Raw genomic sequence first — 20641 nt, forward strand, 5'->3', positions numbered from 1 at the left:
TCCCTAGTGGCTGTGATGATCCCTGCATCCTTGCTACTATCTCCCTTGTCTCCACTAACAAAAATGTTTCAATGGGAGAATGTGCCGATCTAAGGCACTCCTAAAGTACTCGCTGAGAATGACAGCCTTGGGGAGGCCAGTCGGCAGCCGTGAACAAGCACTGCCTTACCGGGGCGTGGCGCCCCAATTCGCCACCTCTTGGAGTCCTAGGCGGAGGATACTGCTGGGGCAGTTGTGTCGCCAATTCCACATCTCCCGGAGCCTGCCCCGGCCCAGCCCAGCCCCGCCGCTGTGACCCACTTTCTAGCTGCAGGCTGGACCAACCGGAGGCACACCGGGAGCTCCACAGGGAGGCCACGCCCACGAGGGCCGCTCACAGACTTAGAAAGCGGACGGGGTGCTGTGGCCAGGAAGCGTGTGGGCGGCAGGTTAGTACCTAAGGTGCAGAGACCACCCCCAACCCTTTGACTGGGAGAGAGCACCCCGGAAAAGCATGGCTTGGCCAGTTCCAGCCCCGTTTCCACGCTCAGCACCCGCCCTGCCTTTGCGCGAACAGCTCCGGCCCGCACAGTCCGCCGAAGGGCCCTGTGTGACACTTGGAGTTTGCTGGCGTCTCCGTGGGCGGGAGGACTTTCCAGCGCAATGGCGACTCCGTAAGCCCGGCAGCTTCTGCGCCCGGGGAAGATATCCAAGAGCTGCAAAGCCCTACTGGGCCCAGGTTGCCACCCCAGAGGCCCCCTTCCCTGGGGCCTGGGGGAGGCCAGGGCGGGAACCACGATATCCCAGCCTCCCGGCCCTTCGCACTGGGAACCGTTTCCGGGGCGGCTGCTTTTTGCATTTGACCCGGCGCGCCCGGTGACGCCTTCGCGTCCAGACGGAAGTGCGGGCGGAGGATCCCCAGCCGGGTCCCGAGCCTGAGCCTGAGCCTGAGCCCGAGCCCGAACCGGGAGCCGGTCGCGGGGGCTCCGGGCTGTGGGACCGCTGGGCCCCCAGCGATGGCGACCCTGTGGGGAGGCCTTCTTCGGCTTGGCTCTTTGCTCAGCCTGTCGTGCCTGGCGCTGTCCGTGCTGCTGCTGGCGCAGCTGTCAGACGCGGCCAAGGTGAGTCCCGCCCAGCCTCGCTCCTGACGGAAGCTCCTCCCCTGCCACCGGCCTTGCGGAAACTGGGTTTCCCAACCTGCTGCTCGGCCCATTCCTGACAGCCATACACCTAGCCTCACAGCTCCGGCAAACCCCCGTTGCCACCAGCCGCGCCCCTCCCGACTGCCCGGCGGCACTCCCGCCCTCAACCCCGACAGCCAGGTAGTCAGCGCCACACGGCCGTCCCCAGCCCCGACAGTGCCCACAGCCCGGACAGCAGCCCCCCACCGCCCTGACATTTCCCTTCCCAGCCCCGTCTGCACGCACCTTACACTTGACAACCTTTTCACCTCCGAGAGCCTTTAACTTTCCACCCTAAGCCCTTGACAGTCCACCTGCGCCCTCCGGGCCAGCCTCACAGGCCCCGCATGCCCCAAACCAGAATGACAGGAAGCCCGCATCTGACCGAAGGCTTACCTGTCAAGGGCCGGCTCAGTTCAGCTCACCCTGAACACTTCCCTTACTGTGGTGGGAACTTGCCCCTCCTGGCCTACTTCCCTCCCCATAGGACCTACGGAGCATCTCTCACCTGCTTCATATTCTTACCTAACTCCCTCCACGAGTCCCTTGGTCCCTTTCTTGCTTTCTCTCTTCCTGATAATTTAGTGAGTAATGGAAGAACCAAACTGCAACAGAGGTGAGGTTGTGGCCTCCCTGGTTCGATTTCTTGACCTTCTAGTTCCCTCATGCCGTTCTCTGGTGCCCCAGCTCTCCAGGCCTGCCCTAGCTCCATGCACACCTGTGCTTCCTCTTTGATGAGCTGGCTCATCATTGGGGGGAAACAGAAGAGATTCACATTAGTATGATGGGAAAACAGAATGACATTGCATTTTTAAAAATAGGAGCTTTAATTTATAATATCTTTAAATGTAGGAGTGGGGAAAGGTTACAGCCAGGCAAATGTTTTAGATTCAGAGATTCTTTTTGAAACCATCTCTACCTCCTGCCAGAAGCAGGGACAGCAGCACGTCTCCTGACTTTCAAAACATTGCTGGCACCCTCTGCATATCTTGCCTCATAACTTTATGTATTGTGATCATGTGTTTATTTTTCAGTCTCCTATACTAGGGTGTGTCCTGATTATGGGCAGAAACCATGTCTTATGCTTATCTGAATCCACCTCATTGAGCACAAGATCTAACACAGAGCAAATACTCATTAAGTGGTTGCTGAATACGTTTGTGAATTGTCAATAACTTTGCCAGACATATCACTGTATGTAGGAGGAGTGGGCAAGGTCCTCTGGGGACTGATGAGCCACTTTCTTCTCAAATAGATTCCCCTTTGCTGAGGAAGTATCTCTTTTCTCTATCCAGATACTTAGTCACCTGTTCCTCCACCTCTTGAAACTTGTTTTGTTGGTAGTTGTTCTCCCTGTCAATCAGGAATTAGAAGCAAAGTTTCCTGGGAGGAGTATACTAAACTGATCTCAGAGTCAGGCTGCTTCCTGTGTGTACTTCCTTTCTAGTTGTACCTAGGTGCCTCTAACATTTCATCCCTTCTATGGGACTCTGGCCCAACCCCTTTTATCCATGTCAGTGCCCTCTACCAAAGGGTGAAAGGATGATAGGCAGAAGAATTGTGACCTTTTTTGTGAATAATTTTTAGTTTCTTTCCCATCCTTTAGTAATGAACATTCTTATTTATAGGCACAACTATCTGTGTCTTTCTAGTGGCAGGTAGATGGTAATAACATTAGCATAATTTGATTGTCATGTGACCCATAAATATGGTTAATAAGTCTTAGATCATGTTTTAGGTATTATTTCAAATAACCACATGTAATATATAATGATTCATTAGTATTACCATAAAGGACTGTGGCTTTAAGAAACTTGTATCTGTCAAAGTTAAAGTTTTAAATGAATGATTTTAGAATACTTGGTAGAGGATGCTTGCAAAATGTATATGGTACAGTTTTAAAAAATATTGATGAACTGTCAACACACTATACTGTTTCCATTTTGGTTACAGAATTTCGAGGATGTCAGATGTAAATGTATCTGCCCTCCCTATAAAGAAAATTCTGGGCATATTTATAATAAGAACATATCTCAGAAAGATTGGTAAGTATCTGGATTACTGAATTACATGTCACATTTCTTTCTGTGATTGTCAGTGTTATCCCAGAATGCTCATCAAATGCATAGTATTCTCTGTAAGTGTTTCATTTGAAGCAAAAATATGAAATTCTATTTCCATTTGAAAAAGTAAGAGTAAGGCACTAAGTGCATGATGCAGGCCTAAAGGTATATAAGCCAAAACACTAAGACCCAGGTAGGCAGAGTTTCATGGGGGCATATGAATGGGTTTGTGGCACCTAAACTACCCATAGTTCTCTTCCTGTACTCCCTTAAGTTTTGGTGAGGGACCTTTCTCCCTCTTGCTTTTCAGTGGAAGGTTAGCAAGCCTCCTTTATCTGGGTTATAATTTTTACAACTTGTAGGTTTTGATGATGTATTGCCAAGTATGAGAAGCTATGTTTAAAAGTATCGAAAGGCTCAAGAAGAAGTGGAAATGAGCTATGTAGTCAGAGTTTCCCATTTGGTGTAAATGAAGAAGTTACAGGTGTGCCAAGATACTGACCTGTTCAGCCCTTGGGCAGTCAGGCAGGCCTGTGATGACTGGGGGATCTTGACTGACTAGCCACCAGCAGCCTTCTCTGCTTATCCCAGCAGACCTGATAAATAGCTTTTTCTATGTGTGCCGTGAAACAGTTGGGATGCAGTTGTGTTACAGCAGGATGAATGTGTTCCTTCCCATGGAATTGTGATGCTTTATGGTTTGTAACCACGGTAGAAGATGGATGGGATAGGAATTTAAGAAAAATAACTTTCACATGTACCTGATTTCATAGCTAAATAGCCATCAAAGAGTTAGAAAGCAAGATTAAATTCATTCAGTTAACAGTATTCCAACCTGACTTTAAAAAAGAAAAGGCAGCCTTTGAGTATGGTTCATTCCTCTGATGCCACTGTCTGTTCTTCCCTGATATGCATTTAGGTTCAGTCTCATATTTGTTAAGTGTGTTCTTGAGAACTTCTTGTGAACCTCTATGTTCCACTGTAAGTGGTGTCATATTAACCAAGTGATTTGGCCATATACTTACAGGTTTTATATCAGGAAGTTACTTTATGTGATACAAGAATGTTCAGGCCAGGGACGGTGGCTCACGCCTGTAATCCCAGCACTTTGGGAGGCTGAGGCAGGCAGATCACCTGAGGTCAGGAGTTCAAGACCAGCCTGGCCAACAGGGTGAAACCCTGTCTCTACAAAAAACACAAAAAAAATTAGCTGGGCGTGGTGGCGGGCGCCTATAATCCCAGCCACTCGGGAGGCCGAGGCAGGAGAATTGCTTGAACCCGGGAGGCGGAGGTTGCAGTGAGCTGAGATTGCGCCACTGCACTCCAGCCTGGGTGACAGAGCGAGACTCTGGCTCCAAAAAAAAGAATGTTCAAATAAATCTTTATGTTGCTTCTGTAATTTTCTGAATTTATTCAGTGCTTACAGTTTATTATCAGTTAAGAAATGCGATGCCTGTCTTTTGCCTAGCAAATGAACTCACTATTCAAGTGTTTGGCACTAATCTTTTCACTAACTTCTTGTTATTTCAGACTCAGACAGGACCATATGTCATTCATCCCTGGTTATTAGTAAAAATAGCTTTGGAAGCAGTTGAGGCAGGACATGGTGGTTCACGCCTGTAATCCCAGCACTTCGGGAGGCCAAGGCAGGTGGATCACTTGAGGCCAGGAGTTCGAGAACAGCCTGGCCAACATGGCGAAACCCCGACTCTACTAAAAATATAAAAATTAGCTGGGCATGGTGGCACACACCTGTAATTCCAGCTACTCGGAAGGCTGAGGCAGAGAATCGCTTGAGCCGCAGAGGCAGAGGTTGCAGTTAGCTGAGATTGTGCCACTGCCCTCTAACCTGGGTGACAGAGCATGACTGTGTCTCAAAAAAAAAAAAAAAAAAAAAAAAAAAGAAAGAAACAAAGAAAATAAACAATTGAGAATAAGGCTTCCTTGGGGTTTTTCTTCCCTCTCTCCCTTGTTTCTTTCCTGCAGCTTAGCATTTTTCTGGGGATAGGTTCCTAACTGGCACTGAAAATTTTTAACTGACTTTACAAGGACAGGCAAGTTATGATTCACCAGATTTATGGCTTTACGAGGCCTCTGGTATCTGTGAGGGCCTCGATATAGTTTACCTTTTGTTTTCTAGGCCTTTCATTTTGTCCAGTTTTTATCTTTAAGTCTTCATTGACTTATGCTGGCTGACGTAAAACTTAAGAGTAGTTGGAGTGCTCTGGTGTATGTTTGGGGTGATTTAAAGCTAATGATGTGTTCCTTTTGGCACTAGGGGGAGGTGTTGCCTAGTTTCTTAAGTGATTAAGCTCTGACTAGGTCTAGCTCTGTTTGTAACGACTGGTCAGCCAAAATCAACCTTCCTGCTTCCTCTCCAGCTGGGCACAACTTTTGCACAGCACTCAATATCTTTTTGTTATTAAAATGTATGTGTCCTTCAGAAGAAATACTCAATACTTAGCACTTAAAATTCTCAAGTCATTCTTAGGTATTGTTGCCAAGGCTTCTGAAGCTGAAGTAGGAAACTAAATAGGAGATAAGTTTCATTTTCCCGAGGTTCAGAGATAAAGAACTGACATAGGAAGCAGGAGTCCTGGATTCTGATCCTTTCTCTTTTTTTTTATTGCTAGAGTGCAGTGGCACGATCATAGCTTATTGCAGCCTTGATCTCTTAGGCTCCAGTTACCCTCCAGCCTCAGCCTCCTGTGTAGCTGGGACTACAGGTGTATACCATCAACCTGGCTAATTTTTATTTTTGTCGAGACTGGGTCTCACTGTGTTGCCCAGGCTGGTCTCAAGTTGGCCTCAAGTGATCCTCACATCATGGCCTCCTAAAACTCTGGGATTATAGGGATGAGCCACCATGCGTGGCCTGATCCTTTTTCAAATACGATTTTACTCTGTGACCTTCTCTAAGTGTGATGCTAGATGAGCTCTCTGATCCTCAGATAGATAACCCCTTTTATGGGATATAGTTCCCTCTGCCCATTTTGTGCCTGCATCCAATTGGGTACATGCTTGGTCTTCTGTATATTTGGAATAGATATCACACACTTTCATGGTGAAAGTTGTGGGGCCTTACCCGTATTTGAAATACTATCAGTGAAAATTTAATTTTTCATTACTACCTAATTACCTGTTAAGAATAACTTGGGCTGGGCATGGTAGCTCATGCCTGTAATGCTAGCACTTTGGGAGGCTGAGGCAGGCGGATCACCTGAGGTTGGGAGTTTGAGACCAGCCTGACCAACATGGAGAAACCCCATCTCTACTAAAAATACAAAATTAGTTGGGTGTGGTGGCGCATGCCTGTAATCCCAGCTACTTGGGAGGCTAAGGCAGGAGAATCACTTGAACCTGGGAGGCGGAGGTTGCAATGAGCCTAGATTGTACCATTGCACTCCAGCCTGGGCAACAAGAGTGAAACTCTGTCTCAAAAAAACAAAAAACAAAAAACAAAAACAAAAAAAACAACCTAACAACTTCTATCATATACCATTTTTGGTTATTTTTCTAATGCCACAGTTCAGAGGGAACACAACATGAAAAGATGAATTTCTAGAAATTAATTTTTTTGTTTTTTTTGAGATAGAGTCTCACTCGGTCGCCCATACTAGAGTGTAATGGCGCGATCTCCACTCACTGCAACCTCTGCCCCCGGGTTCAAACGATCCTCCTGCCTCAGCCTCCTGAGTAGCTGGGATTATTGGCATGCACCACCACACCTGGCTAATTTTTTTTATTCTTAGTAGAGATGGGGTTTCACCCTGTTGGTCAGGCAGGTCTTGAACTCCTGACCTCATGATCCACCTGCCTCAGCCTCCCAAAGTGCTGCTGAGATTATAGGCATGAGCCACCACACCCGACTTTTTTTTTTTTTTTTGAGATGGAGTTTCACTCTTATTGCCCAGGCTGGAGTGCAATGGCACGATCTCGGCTGACCGTAACCTCCACCTCCCAGGTTCAAGCGATTCTCAAGTCTCAGCCTCCTGAGTAGCTGGGATTACAGGCATGCACCATCATGCCTGGCTAATTTTTTTGTATTTTTAGTAGAGATGGGGATTCTCCATGTTGGTCAGGCTGGTCTCGAACTCCTGACCTCAGGTGATCTTCCCACCTTAGCCTCCCAAAGTGCTGGGATTACAGGCATGAGCCACTGCACCTGGCTGAAGTTAATTTTTAATTGACACAATAACTGTACATATTTATGGGATACATAGTGATGTTTCAATACATATAAGATATAGTGATTTGATCAGAATATTTAGCATCTCAGACATTTATCATTTCTTTGTGTTGAAAATATTCAACATCCTCCTTCTAGCTATTTGAAACTATAATATATATTATTGTTAACTATAGTCATCCTACAGTGATACAGAACACTAGAACTTATTCCTCCCACCAAGCTGTAACTTTGTTTCCAAAAAGTACATTTTGGTAGGGAAAGAGAAGGAATCACCCTAGAGTACTGGGCGTCCCCAAGAGAATGGGTAAGATAAGAGGATGGTGTAGTAGAGTGCTTGAGGCTTGAGGCAGCCAGGAATGCCTAACGAAGAGATGCCAAAAGGAAAGAAAATTGTCCAACAGCTGGCAGGAGGACAGGAAAGCTCTCCCTATTTTGCTGAAGGTGATCAGAGTCATAGACTTTTAATAGTTGAGGAGAATAATAATTTAGTTATTGCTTAGAATTGACAGATTTCTAGGAAAAATCTGATAGCACTGTGTTTACATAAACCATAAATAATTAGCCTTGAAAATGGTGTCGGGGAAATAAGTAACATTCAACAAAAACATTCATCCTTTTGTTAGTTTTTATTTAGTTCTTTGGAATAACCAGTTTGTGTTTTCAAATATTTTTGTTATTCTAACTCTATTTCTCCTTGCTTTTTCAGATTTGCTCATTAAGAAAAGTGATTGTTTCCTCCTGTGTGTGGCTTTGAGGGTTCAATGTTGAGAGTTTCAGAATTTACCACTCTGTTAAACGTGATTAGTCATTCATATACCACACTGGCAGTTAAGAATGATGTTGACTGGGAACGGTGGCTCACACCTGTAATCCCAGCACTTTAGGAGGCCAAGATAGGAGGATCACTTGAGGCCAGGTATTCAAGACAAGTTAGGGCAACAAACCAAGACCTGATCTCTACAACAAATTTAAAGATTAGCCAGGCGTGGTGGCATGCTCCTGTAATTATAGCTGCTCTGGAGGTTGAGGCAGGATGATCACTTGAGCCCAGGAGTCTGAGGCTGCAGTGAGCTATGATGGCGCCATTCCACTACAGCCCAAATGACAGAGCAAGACCTTGTCTCTTAAAAAACAACAAAAAAGAATGATGTTAATTCACGAAAGAGATAATCTTTGAACAGCCCCATATCACTTTAAACCATTTAAAGTAGTTTTGCTTAGTAACTAAACAAGTCTAAAGATGACTTGATTTGTTAAGTAGTTTTTCATCCCATTTGGGATTTTTTGGGTGTATTTTTGTAACTGTTAACAGTAGCAACTTTGAAAATAGACACTACTTTATATGTGTCTTTGTGGCTTCTTAAATGGTTAGAACTTACCAAAATGCTAATATTGAGAACAGAAATTATTTTACTTTATCTTACTGTTTTTTATGCTCTTTCATTGGGTAAGTTTAGTGATTATTCTGAATTTCAGGAAAGTTTTGGTCAGAGTGAGCAGAAGAGCTAGCTGGGCTTAAGCGGCATTTTATCTTTGTTTTCTCAGTGATTGCCTTCATGTTGTGGAGCCTATGCCTGTGCGGGGGCCTGATGTAGAAGCATACTGTCTACGCTGTGAATGCAAATATGAAGAAAGAAGCTCTGTCACAATCAAGGTAAAATATATATCTCTATATATACCTGTCTGTCTGTCTATCTACCTCTTTTCTGTTTCTGCATGGTTTCTAGACAAGACAGAAAAATTTGGACCCCCACCCCAAAAGGAATAATGGGCCTGTTCTGCCTGCCTCACTGAGATGGTTTGTGGATTAGTTAGGATATGTTAGATATGTGAAATGGCACAAAAATGCCCTATGTGTAATTAGCATATTCCAGAAAGATATCCCAGCTTCTGTGTAGGCCATGTGTGCCAGAGGCTGAGAGAGCAGCATTTATAAACCCTCTTCTCCTTACATTTCCAGCCCTTTGAAAAAATTAAATATAGTAATTATTCTAGAACTATTACTTCTGGATTTTAAGATTTCCCCTCTTCATTTCCTGTAGGACAGGGGTCCCCAGCCCCCAGGCCACAGCCCAGTCTGCGGTCTGTTAGGAACTGGGCCACTCAGCAGGAGGTGAGCAGTGGGCAAGTGAGCGAAGCTTCATCTTATTTACAGCCACTCCCCATCACTCACATTACCACCTGAGCTCCACCTCCTGTCAGATCAGCAGCATTAGATTCTCATAGGAGCATGAACCCTATTGTAAACAGCACTTGTGAGGGATCTAGACTGCGTGCTCTTTATAAGAATGAGAATCTAATGCCTGATGATCTGTCACTGTCTCCCATCACCCCCAGATGGGACTGTCTAGTTGCAGGAAAACAAGCTCAGGGCTCCCACTGATTCTACATTATGGTGAACTGTATAATTATGTCATTATATATTATAATGTAATAATAATAGAAATAAAGTGCACAGTAAATGTAATGTGCTGGAATCATCCCCAGACTATCCCCCACCACCCCGGTCCATGGAAAAATTGTCTTCCATGAAACTGGTCCCTGGTGCCAGGTCCCTGTAGACTGTTGCTATAGTAAATGGGATGTAGATAACTCTCATCGCTGTTTGTATCTCTAATGATTTCAGTTACTTTCTTATAGTGGCTAATGGTTTTTCTTCCACATTTTTTTTTTTTTTTTTTGAGATGGAGTCTCGCTCTGTTGCCCAGGTTTGAGTGCAGTGGCATGATCTCGGCTCACTGCAACCTCTGCCTCCTGGGTCCAACCAATTCTCCTGCCTCAGCCTCCTGAGTAGCTGGGATTACAGGCATGCACCACCACGCCCGGCTAATTTTTGTATTTTTAGTAGCGACAGGATTTCACCTTGTTGGTCAGGCTGGTCTCGAACTCCTGACCTTGTGGTCCACCCACCTTGGCCTCCCAAAGTGCTGGGATTACAGGCCTGAGCCACCACGCCTAGCCCAAATTTTTTTTACATGGCACTTCCCATTCCTTTTCCCCCAAAAAGGCCCTGTGGGGAATCTGGGGTGGTTAGTTATAATAGTCACAGAGATTTCTGCAGTGATTGACCCTGTGGAAGAGCTCTTGCTCCAGCAGGTGCTGAACTTTAGAGAAATCCTCACTGTACTGTTGTTTAACAGATTTGTAAAAAATATGCAACTTATGTACCCTAACAGTCACTCACTATAAGTATACAATTCTATAAATTTTAGTAGATTTAAAACATTTTAAAATCCAGTTTCAGGCCAGGCATGGTGGCTCACACCTATAATCGCAGCACTTTGGAAGCCCGAGGCAGGGGGATCACTTGAGGTCAGGAGTTCGAGACCAGTCTGGCCAACATGGTGAACCCCATCTCTACTAAAAATATAAAAATCAGCTGGGTGTGGTGGCGCACACCCGTAGTCCCAGCTACTTGAGAAGCTAAGGCATGAGAATCACTTGATCCTGGAGGCAGAGGTTGCAGTGAGCTGAGATCGCACCACTGCACTCCAGTGAGACTCTGTCTCAAAAAAATAAATAAATAAAATCCAGTTTCAGAACATTCCCACTACCCCAAAAAGATCCCTCATGCCCATTTACAGTTAATCCCCACTTCCAGCCCCAGTCCATCACTACTCTACTTTCTGTCTCTACATACATGGATATTTCATGTATATGGAGTCATACGATGTATGGTCTTCTGTGACTGGCTTCTTTCATTTAGCACAATGTTTTTGATGTTTATGCAAGTTGTAGCATGTATCAGTACTTCGTTTCTTTTTATTGCTGAATAGTATTTCACTATATGAATTTGCATTTATCAGTTGATGGACATTTGGATTATGTCTGGGTTTTTACTATTATAATACTGTCATGAATATCTGCACATGTCTTTGTATGAATATAAATGTTTTTCATTCTCTTGGGTTAATTCCTTAGAATGGTAAAATTATGTTTAACTTTTTAAGAGACTCCCAGATTGTTTCCCAAAGTGGTTGTACCATTTTACATTCCCACCACAGCGTATGAGGGCTGTTTCTCCATATCCTTGCCAACACTTGGTATTGTCTATTTATTTTATTGTAGTCCTTCTAGTGGGTGTGTCACACTGTGCTTTTTCTCAGTACATAAATTAAGGTCACAAGGAAACATCACCGGCCTGGAAAATACTTTTGTATATCTAAACTGAGCTAAAGAGTAGCTGAATCTAGGACATGATGTTCAGCTGGGAGAAAAGACAAACTGCTGTGCTCACAGTGGGGACAAGTGATTAGCAGTAGCTGAAGTTGGAGTCTTGAAGACTTGCAAAAAGATCCCAAAGATCTTTCCTCTTTTTTTCTTAAATAATACTTTGGTGTGAGTTTATTTCTTATATTGCTATCTGGTTTGTATAGAAATCCTATAGGCTTAGCAGATATGTCGGTCAGTTTTACTATTATCATACAAAGTTCTGATTTATGGGCTTGAACAAAGATGTAACTTAATTTTCAATTTCCTTTAGGTTACCATTATAATTTATCTCTCCATTTTGGGCCTTCTACTTCTGTACATGGTATATCTTACTCTGGTTGAGCCCATACTGAAGAGGCGCCTCTTTGGACACTCACAGTTGATACAGAGTGATGATGATATTGGGGTAAGTTCCCAGCCTGCCCTAGTGCTCATGGCCAGTCCCTGTCATCATTTGATGTGAAGTGCAAGTGAAAAATAGTCACATATAGATGTTCATGTGCTGAAGCAGATCCTCAACTAGAGAAGCTAAAAACAGCTCTGATTTCAGTATATATCTCGTTATGAAGAAATTACTTGATGAAGCCATAAATATGGTGATTTAAACTGATGAGTGGTCTTGAACTCCTGGGCTCAAGTGATCCTCCCACCTTGGCCTCCCAGAGTGCCGGGATTATAGTTGTATGCCCCCACGCCTGGCCCACAGATTTTTTTTTAAGCAGTAGAAAAAAAGGAAATATAAAACATCAGCAGGTTATCAAGTTGTACTTCATTAAGAAAAGAACATCATGATCTTCACACTTCCCTTGACGAAAACCCCTCTGCCTTCTGAAATATTTGGTGATATTGACAGGAAAGGAGTGATTAAACGCTCTTTGGTGAGCGTGCTATACAGGGCTTTGCTTCCAGTACCAAAGGCACAATTTTATTGCCATTCCCTGTTTACATTGAGAAAAGTATCAGAGATGGTTTTCTCTCTAAGCCCTCCTGCCTAAAACTCCTTTCCTGTCAATATCACCAAATATTTCAGAAGGCAGAGGGGTTTTCGTCAAGGGAAGTGTGAAGATCATGATGTTCTTTTCTTAATGAAGTACAACTTGATAACCTGCTGATGTTTTATATTTCCTTTTTTTCTACTGCTTAAAAAAAAAATCTGTGGGCCAGGCGTGGGGGCATACAACTATAATCCCGGCACTCTGGGAGGCCAAGGTGGGAGGATCACTTGAGCCCAGGAGTTCAAGACCACTCTGGGCAACATGGTGAGACCCCATCTCTACAAAAAATAAAAACATTAGCCGGGTGTGGTGGTGCATGCCTGTGGTCCCAGCCATTCAGGAGGCTGAAACAGAAGTGTCACTTGACCCCAGGAGTTCGGGGCTGCAGAACTGTGATCATACCTGAGCAACACAGCAAGAAATCTGTCTAAAAAAAAAAAAAGAAAAAAAAAATCTGAGCTCTTTAGAGAAAAATAAAACCATGACTGCCATCACTCCAGATTCTCTTCCTATCTTTAAAATCACACACACACACATACACGTGTGTGTACATTATATATGTTTATATATATATAGTATATATGTGTGTGTATAAATATATATAGTTGGCATAATCTGTATAAATTGCTTTATGGTCTCCTTTTTGTTTTAATATTCGTTTATTCAAAAATGTCCAGAAATTGACATAGTCCACAAACTTGTTCAGTATAGCCTAGAGAATTTTTTTTTTTTTTTTTGAGATGGAGTTTCATTCTATCGCCCATGCTGGAGTGCAGTGGTGTCACTTTGGCTCACTACAACCTCTGCCTCCCAAGTTCAAGCGATTCTCCTGCCTCAGCCTCCCAAGTAGCTGGGACTACAGGCATGCACCACCACGCCTGGCTAATTTTTTTTGTATTTTTAGTAGAGACGGGGTTTCACCATTTTGGCCAGGCTGCTCTTGAACTCCTGACCTCAAGTGATCTGCCTGTCTTGGCCTCCGAAAGTACTGGGATTACAGGCATGAGCTGCTGCACCTGGCCGGATATTTTTGTTTTATCATTATCCTGTATGAGATTGTTTCTGAATTTTCCATTCTTTCATTATTATATATAATTTTTTTTAAGAAATTACTTTTTCTTGTGGATTATTATATTGGACTATGTTCCTTAAAATGGGTAAAATTCAGAATAGTTTTAAGGTTCAAGTCAAAAGCCAAACCCAGAGTGAGCCCTTGCCAACCAGTCAAAAGTCCTTTTACCCTGGAACGGCTTGTGGATCTATAGGCATAGAGGTTGAAAGTCTTAAACTACATCCTTCCTTTACAGCATTAAATATCTGTTCCTGATTTCAGAAATAGATAATATAATAACACAAAACATAAGAGAAATGGATGTAGAGATGAAAACATGTAGGGCAGGCATTTAATTGGTGGGGTCACATGCTCAGTAATTGTTTTGTCCACCAGTGATTGATTCTGCTTGTGTATTGACTATTTGAGAACATTGTCTCTGAGAGGCCTGGCTGATTCTTGGATGTCTTTTAAACTGATTCTAGGCAGAGAGAGGTTTTCTGACCAGAGCTGTGAATTAATGGTAACAACTCTACAAAAATAAGTGAATTTTAATGTTTAAAACTGTTGCTTATCCAAGGTGTGAGTTCTGCACTATTTATATACTTTCAAAATGTTTTTGTTAAATTATCAGTTTTCATTTCTTCAGTTTTTGTTCAGTGTAGAGCATTATAAAGCAAATAAAAGTGAGTACAAATAGTTAAGCTCACAGCAAGTAGTCACAATATTTACTATATCACATATCCATGACACATCATTGTTATTACCAAAGCATTACACTAAAACATGTTTTGTATGTATTGTAATTTTGTCAGGTGTGAAAAAGAACAAACATAAAAAGGGTAGATCTCTATTTGCATTCCCCCCACATCCATGACCATGAGCAGCTAGTTCAGTCTCGTTCTGATAGGTAGAAAACAGACCTAAAGGATTAGCTAGTTTGTTTAGTCTTTTGAACTTGTTCCTTAAGAAGATTTTTCTCCCCTACCTTGAAGAATAGGTAACAGCACTAGGAAACTGAGAGGTCCTCTGCTGATCAAGTACATCCTTCTTCCCAGTAGTGCTTATGTCAAAACAAACCAGTGGTGATAATATTTTCCTCCTCTGGTCCTTGACTCAGGGGATGATATTTTATATACAAATTCACTGAAACACCATATTCTTAGAGTGTCATTTTAATCTACCTGAGCAAAATCTGTTTTGAGACAATATAACACCAAGTCAGGGTTAGGCAGGCTAAGTTTTAGTTTTTGTGCTAATTTGTTAAATGACCTTGGGTCAATTTATTTCACTAAGGGGAAATCAAACAATTCTATAACTTTAGACTGCCTCCTTTTTTTTTTTTTTCTTACATTTTTAAAAACTTTTTAAGCCTCATGGAATTGCCTTTATTATTTTCATTTGTAAAGTTAAAAGTTTAAAAATAGGTATAGGTCCCAGCTACTTGGGAGGCTGAGGCAGGAGGATCACTGAAGGCCAGGAGTTCAAGGCTGCAGTGAGCTGTGATCACACCTGTGAATAGCCACTGCATTCCAGCCTGGGCAACAAGGCTAGACCCCATTTTTAAAAAAAAATTAAGTTCATGACCAGTCTGGGCAATATAGTGAGACCCCATCTCTTAAAAAAAAAATCCACTCTTTAAGTAAATTGAGTTTTAGGGTTTGTGCAGGCCATTACCTAAATAAAGTGAAAAGTTTAAGGAATTTTGGCAAAGAAGAGAAGGAAAGATTCTTTATAAAATCTCTTTGATGTCTCTCAAATGTAGACATTGTATAAATGCCTTGCTATAAAAACAAGACCAGGTGTTCTAACTCCTGTAATTATAGTTGTATATATAGTTATGTGGTTATGTATATAGCTTTCCATATACATGCTGACTCCTGCCCTGGATATGTAATAGAGCTTTTTCAAACATGCACCAGCAAAATAATGTTTCTCTCCTAGAGGCAAAGTTTAGTATAAGAGGTACAACTTGTGACTTGGATCTTCTGTTAGAATAGTTAGAAGCTTTGCTAACATGGGGTTCAAGAAAAAGAGATCAAGGAAAAAGCAAATAAAAGCAATAAATTGCTATTGAATGCTTTTTGTTATTTAGACAGCTGTATTTATATCTCATTCATAGATAGATTAGCATGATGGTTTCCTGTGTAATGACTACAAACATCCAGCGGTACTGGTTTACTTTGACCAGGATAGGTTGGTTTTCTACACAGATACCTGGGCAACCCTTCAATCGCCTCTTTCCTAAGGTGGCAACTTACATGGAAGCCACTGGGTGCTTAACAATGGAAGATTCAATCTTTGTTGAATAGAGAGGGTGATTGTAGCACTTGAGCTGTGTCTCTTTTCATTACAGATTGGGGAAGTGGGGAAATGCAGCTTTTGGAAGCTAGTCCATTTAGTGTGTGTGTTGAGGGTACAGGGAGAGATTAAAAACAACCCAAGATAAGAATCTGTCGCTCACCCTCCCAGAGTGAATGTGGCTCCAAGCTGGCAAGAAAACCATTCTAATGGAGACACGAAATTAAAAGACAGATCTTTCCTCTGCCACAGATTAGCTATACAGTATCAAATAAAGCAAGGAAAGACCCTACTTTCCATATCTATAACATGGAGAGATGTTAACATGAAAATAGATTTTCTTTTCCCTAGGAAGCCTTCTCTTTAACACAGATGACCACTGTCTTTTGCTTGGTCTCTACTTCTTTAGGGAAATATCTTTGGAAATGGCGATCCATGGGAACGTTTCACAAATACTCCCTCATCGCTTATGTTTCTTGAACCACCTAGGTCTGTACTTGAGTTCATGCTGTATCTGGTAGTTGAGTGCTTAGCCAAATAGATGCTCTGTTGTTTGAAAAGTCCACCTACCCCTATCTCTGTGGTGGGCTGGTGACTGTTTTCTGTCTGTGTTTTACACTGACTGTGCCATCTCTAATGTTCTCCATTCCTGGACTTTTAGGATCACCAGCCTTTTGCAAATGCACACGATGTGCTAGCCCGCTCCCGCAGTCGAGCCAACGTGCTGAACAAGGTAGAATATGCCCAGCAGCGCTGGAAGCTTCAAGTCCAAGAGCAGCGAAAGTCTGTCTTTGACCGACATGTTGTCCTCAGCTAATTGGGAATTGAATTCAAGGTGACTAGAAAGAAACAGGCAGACAACTGGAAATAATTGACTGGGTTTTGCTGGGTTTCGTTTTAATACCCTGTTGATTTCACCAACTGTTGCTGGAAGATTCAAAACTGGAAGCAAAAACATGCTTGATTTTCTTTTTCTTGTTAATGTAATAATAGAGACATTTTTAAAAGCACACAGCTCAAAGTCATGCCAATAAATCTTTTCCTATTTGTGACTTTTACTAATAAAAATAAATCTGCCTGTAAATTATCTTGAAGTCCTTTACCTGGAACAAGCACTCTCTTTTTCACCACATAGTTTTAACTTGATTTTCAAGATAATTTTCAGGGTTTTTGTTGTTGTTTTTGTTTGTTTGTTTGTTTGTTTTGGTGGGAGAGGGGAGGGATGCCTGGGAAGTGGTTAAAACTTTTTTCAAGTCACTTTACTAAACGAACTTTTGTAAATAGACCTTACCTTCTATTTTCGAGTTTCATTTATATTTTGCAGTGTAGCCAGCCTCATCAAAGAGCTGACTTACCCATTTGACTTTTGCACTGACTGTATATCTGGGTATCTGCACTTCATGGTAAACTGGATCTGAAATGCCTGGTGGCTTTTCACAAAAAGCAGATTTTCTTCATGTACTGTGATGTCTGATGCAATGCATCCTAGAACAAACTGGCCATTTGCTAGTTTACTGTAAAGACTAGACATAGTCTTGGTGTGTGTGGTCTTACTCATCATCTTCTAGTACCTTTAAGGACAAATCCTAAGGACTTGGACACTTGCAATAAAGAAATTTTATTTTAAACCCGAGCCTCCCTGGATTTATAATATATACACATTTGTCAGCATTTCCGGTCGTGTTGAGAGGCAGTTCTTTGAACTCCAATGTGTGCAGCTTTGAACTAGGGCTGGGGTTGTGGGTGCCTCTTCTGAAAGGTATAACCATTATTGGATAACTGGCTTTTTTCTTCCTATATCCTCTTTGGAATGTAACAATAAAAATAATTTTTGAAACATCCATCAGTATATCTATGTCTCCTAGTTATTGCCTCCTCCCTCTTTTGCTGTATAATAAGATTGAAAATATAAAGACATTTTGTACCCTGTTCTGAGACTACTGTTTTATACCGATCTAACCATAAAATATTGGTGTAAATTATCTGTGTGTGCATGTATAGACAGAATATATGAATTTGGGGGTGGATCTCTGAAAAGTATACTAATATTTTGATAAATTGGGAGATTTCAAATTCCTGAAGGAGTACTTGTTCTGAGAAATTACTGGCAAAAAAAATCAGAATTACATTAAATTCATAAAAGTGAGGTTTTAGGAGCCATTAATGGGATTTTGGGGTTTAGTAAAATTTAGTTTTTAAGCACCTACAAAATTATCTACAAAAATAACTAAAATTATCAATTTTATTGTTAGTACTAAAAATTTAAGTTCAACCATGACCAAGTGGGATTTATCCCAGGTATGTGAAGCTGGTTCAACATTTGAAAATAACATCACATCTAAAGAAGAAAAATCACATGATAATATCAATAGCAGAAAAAGCATTTGACAAAATAACCCCATTCATGATAAAAATTCTCAGGAAACTAGGAATAGAGGAGAACTTCAACTAGATAAAGAAATGAGCTTAAAAAAAAACCACAGCTGGCCGGGCGCGGTGGCTCAAGCCTGTAATCCCAGCACTTTGGGAGGCCGAGACGGGCGGATCACGAGGTCAGGAGATCGAGACCATCCTGGCCTACACGGTGAACCTCGTCTCTACTGAAAAATACAAAAAACTAGCCGGGCGAGGTAGCGGGCGCCTGTAGTCTCAGCTACTCGGGAGGCTGAGGCAGGAGAATGGCGTAAATCCGGGAGGCGGAGCTTGCAGTGAGCTGAGATCCAGCCACTGCACTCCAGCCTGGGCGACAGAGCGAGACTCCGTCTCAAAAAAAAAAAAAAAAAAAACCACAGCTAACATCATATACTTAATGAGAAATTAGAAGCTTTCCCACTAAGATCAGGAATAAGGCAAGGATGTCTTCTCTTACTATTCCTTTTCAACATTGTACGGGAAGCCCTAGCCGATGCAATGAGACAAGGAAACAAAAGGTATACATATTGGGAAGGAAGAAATAGAACTATCTTTGTTTACTGATGCAATGATTGTCTATGTAGAAAACCTGGAAGAATTGACAACAGCAATAATAGAACTAATAAGTGATTATAAAGGCTTACAGGATACAAGGTTAGTATACAAAAGTCAATCAAACCAGGTGCAGTGGCAAGTATCTGTAGTCCCAGTTACTCAGGACGCTGAAGCAGGAGGATTGCTTGAAGCCAGGAGTTTTGAGGCTGCAGTGAGCTATGATCGCTGCATGAATAGCTACTGCACTCCAGCCTGGGCAACGCAGCAAGACCCTGTCTCTCAAAAAATGTCAATCATTTTCCTACATACCAGCCACAAACAGTGGAATTTGAAATTAAAAACAATACCATTCATAGTAGCACCCCCAAAATGAAATACTTAGGTATAAACCTAGTAAAATATATGTAAGATCTATGTGAGGACAACTGCAAAACTGATTAAACAAACCAAAGAACTAAATAAATGAAGAGAGATTTCATGTTCATTAATAGGAAGGCTCAATATTGTTTAGATGGCGGTTCTTTCCAACTTGATCTATAGATTCAATGCAATCACAATCAATATCCCAGAAAGTTATTTTGTGTATATTAAACTTATTCTAAAGGTTATAAAAAGGCAAAAGACACAGAATAGCCAACACAATATTAAAGGAGAACAACAAACTCAGAAAACTAACACTACCTTTGAGACTTACTATGGAACTACAGTAATCATGACAGTATGCTACTGGCAAAAAAGATCAGTGGAACAGGACAGAGAACCCAGAAATAGGCCCATATAAATACAGTCAATTGATTTTTGACAAAGGAGCAAAAGCAATACAATGGAGAAAAGATAGTCTTTTCAACAAATGGTGCTAGAACAACTGGACATCCACATGCAAAGAAATAAATCTAGATACATACCTTATACCCTTCACAAAAATTAACTCAAAATAGATCATAGGCCTACATGTAAAATGCAAAACTACAAAACTTTTAGAAGATAACATAGGAGAAGACCCAGATGGTGGTGATGACATATCTGGTAAAGGACGGCTATCTAAAATATACAAAGAACACTTAAAACTCAACAATAAGGGAAAAAAATTTGATTTAAAAATGGGCAAAAGTCCTGGACACCTCACGAAAGAAGAGATACAGATGGCAAATAAGCGTATGAAAAGATGTTCCACATCGTGTGTCATCAGGGAAATGCAAATTGAAACAACAATGAGATACCAACACACACTTATTAGAATGACCAAAATCTAGAACACTGATAACAACAAATGCTCTCAAGGATGTAGAGCAACAGGAACTTTCTTTTATTGCTGGTGGGAATGCAAAATGTTACAGCAACCTTACAAAACTAAACATATCCTTACTATATGATCCAGCAATTGTGCTCCACAATAATTACCCAATAAGTTGAAATCTTATGTCCACACAAAACCCTGCATGCAGATGTTTATAGCAGCTTTATTCATAAGTGCCAAAATTTGGAGGCAACCAAGATTTCCTTTAGTAGGTGAACGGATAAACAAATTGTGATACATCCAGATAATGGAATATTCAGTGCTAAAAAGAAATGAGCTTTCAAGCCATGAGAAGACATGGAAGAACCTTAAATGCACACTACTAAGTGAAAGAAGCCAATCTGAATATGCTGTATGTGGCCGGGCACGGTGGCTCACGCCTGGAATCCCAGCACTTTGGGAG

The 20641-nt window shown here is 41.9% G+C and overlaps 1 protein-coding gene across 4 annotated transcripts; it reads left to right on the forward strand.

The window, feature by feature from the left end:
* The first annotated feature begins 268 nt into the window (after positions 1-268).
* Positions 269-17815, forward strand: TMEM9B (TMEM9 domain family member B). 4 transcript variants are annotated; one of them, XM_008007439.3, is made up of 5 exons: positions 269-428; positions 3114-3205; positions 8961-9069; positions 11899-12033; positions 16636-17815. In XM_008007439.3, exons 3-5 carry the CDS (start codon positions 8986-8988, stop codon positions 16789-16791), a joined length of 375 nt encoding a protein of 124 aa, XP_008005630.1. In that variant the 5' UTR covers positions 269-428; positions 3114-3205; positions 8961-8985; the 3' UTR covers positions 16792-17815. The 4 variants fall into 4 exon arrangements, with proteins under 4 accessions (XP_008005630.1, XP_008005613.1, XP_008005624.1 ...); XM_008007422.3 differs by lacking the exon at positions 269-428 and adding an exon at positions 862-1100; XM_008007448.3 differs by lacking the exon at positions 269-428 and adding an exon at positions 913-1301.
* Positions 17816-20641: the final 2826 nt, after the last annotated feature.

This window comes from Chlorocebus sabaeus, chromosome 1 (genome assembly GCF_047675955.1).
Source record: "Chlorocebus sabaeus isolate Y175 chromosome 1, mChlSab1.0.hap1, whole genome shotgun sequence".
Classification (NCBI taxonomy): domain Eukaryota; kingdom Metazoa; phylum Chordata; class Mammalia; order Primates; family Cercopithecidae; genus Chlorocebus; species Chlorocebus sabaeus.

Coding starts and splice junctions, on each gene's coding strand:
- TMEM9B (XM_008007422.3), top strand. CDS start 996: ATGGCGACCCTGTGGGGAGGCCTTCTTCGGCTTGGCTCTTTGCTCAGC. Junction 1,101..3,113: donor AGCTGTCAGACGCGGCCAAG/GTGAGTCCCGCC, acceptor TTTTGGTTACAG/AATTTCGAGGATGTCAGATG. Junction 12,034..16,635: donor AGAGTGATGATGATATTGGG/GTAAGTTCCCAG, acceptor CTGGACTTTTAG/GATCACCAGCCTTTTGCAAA.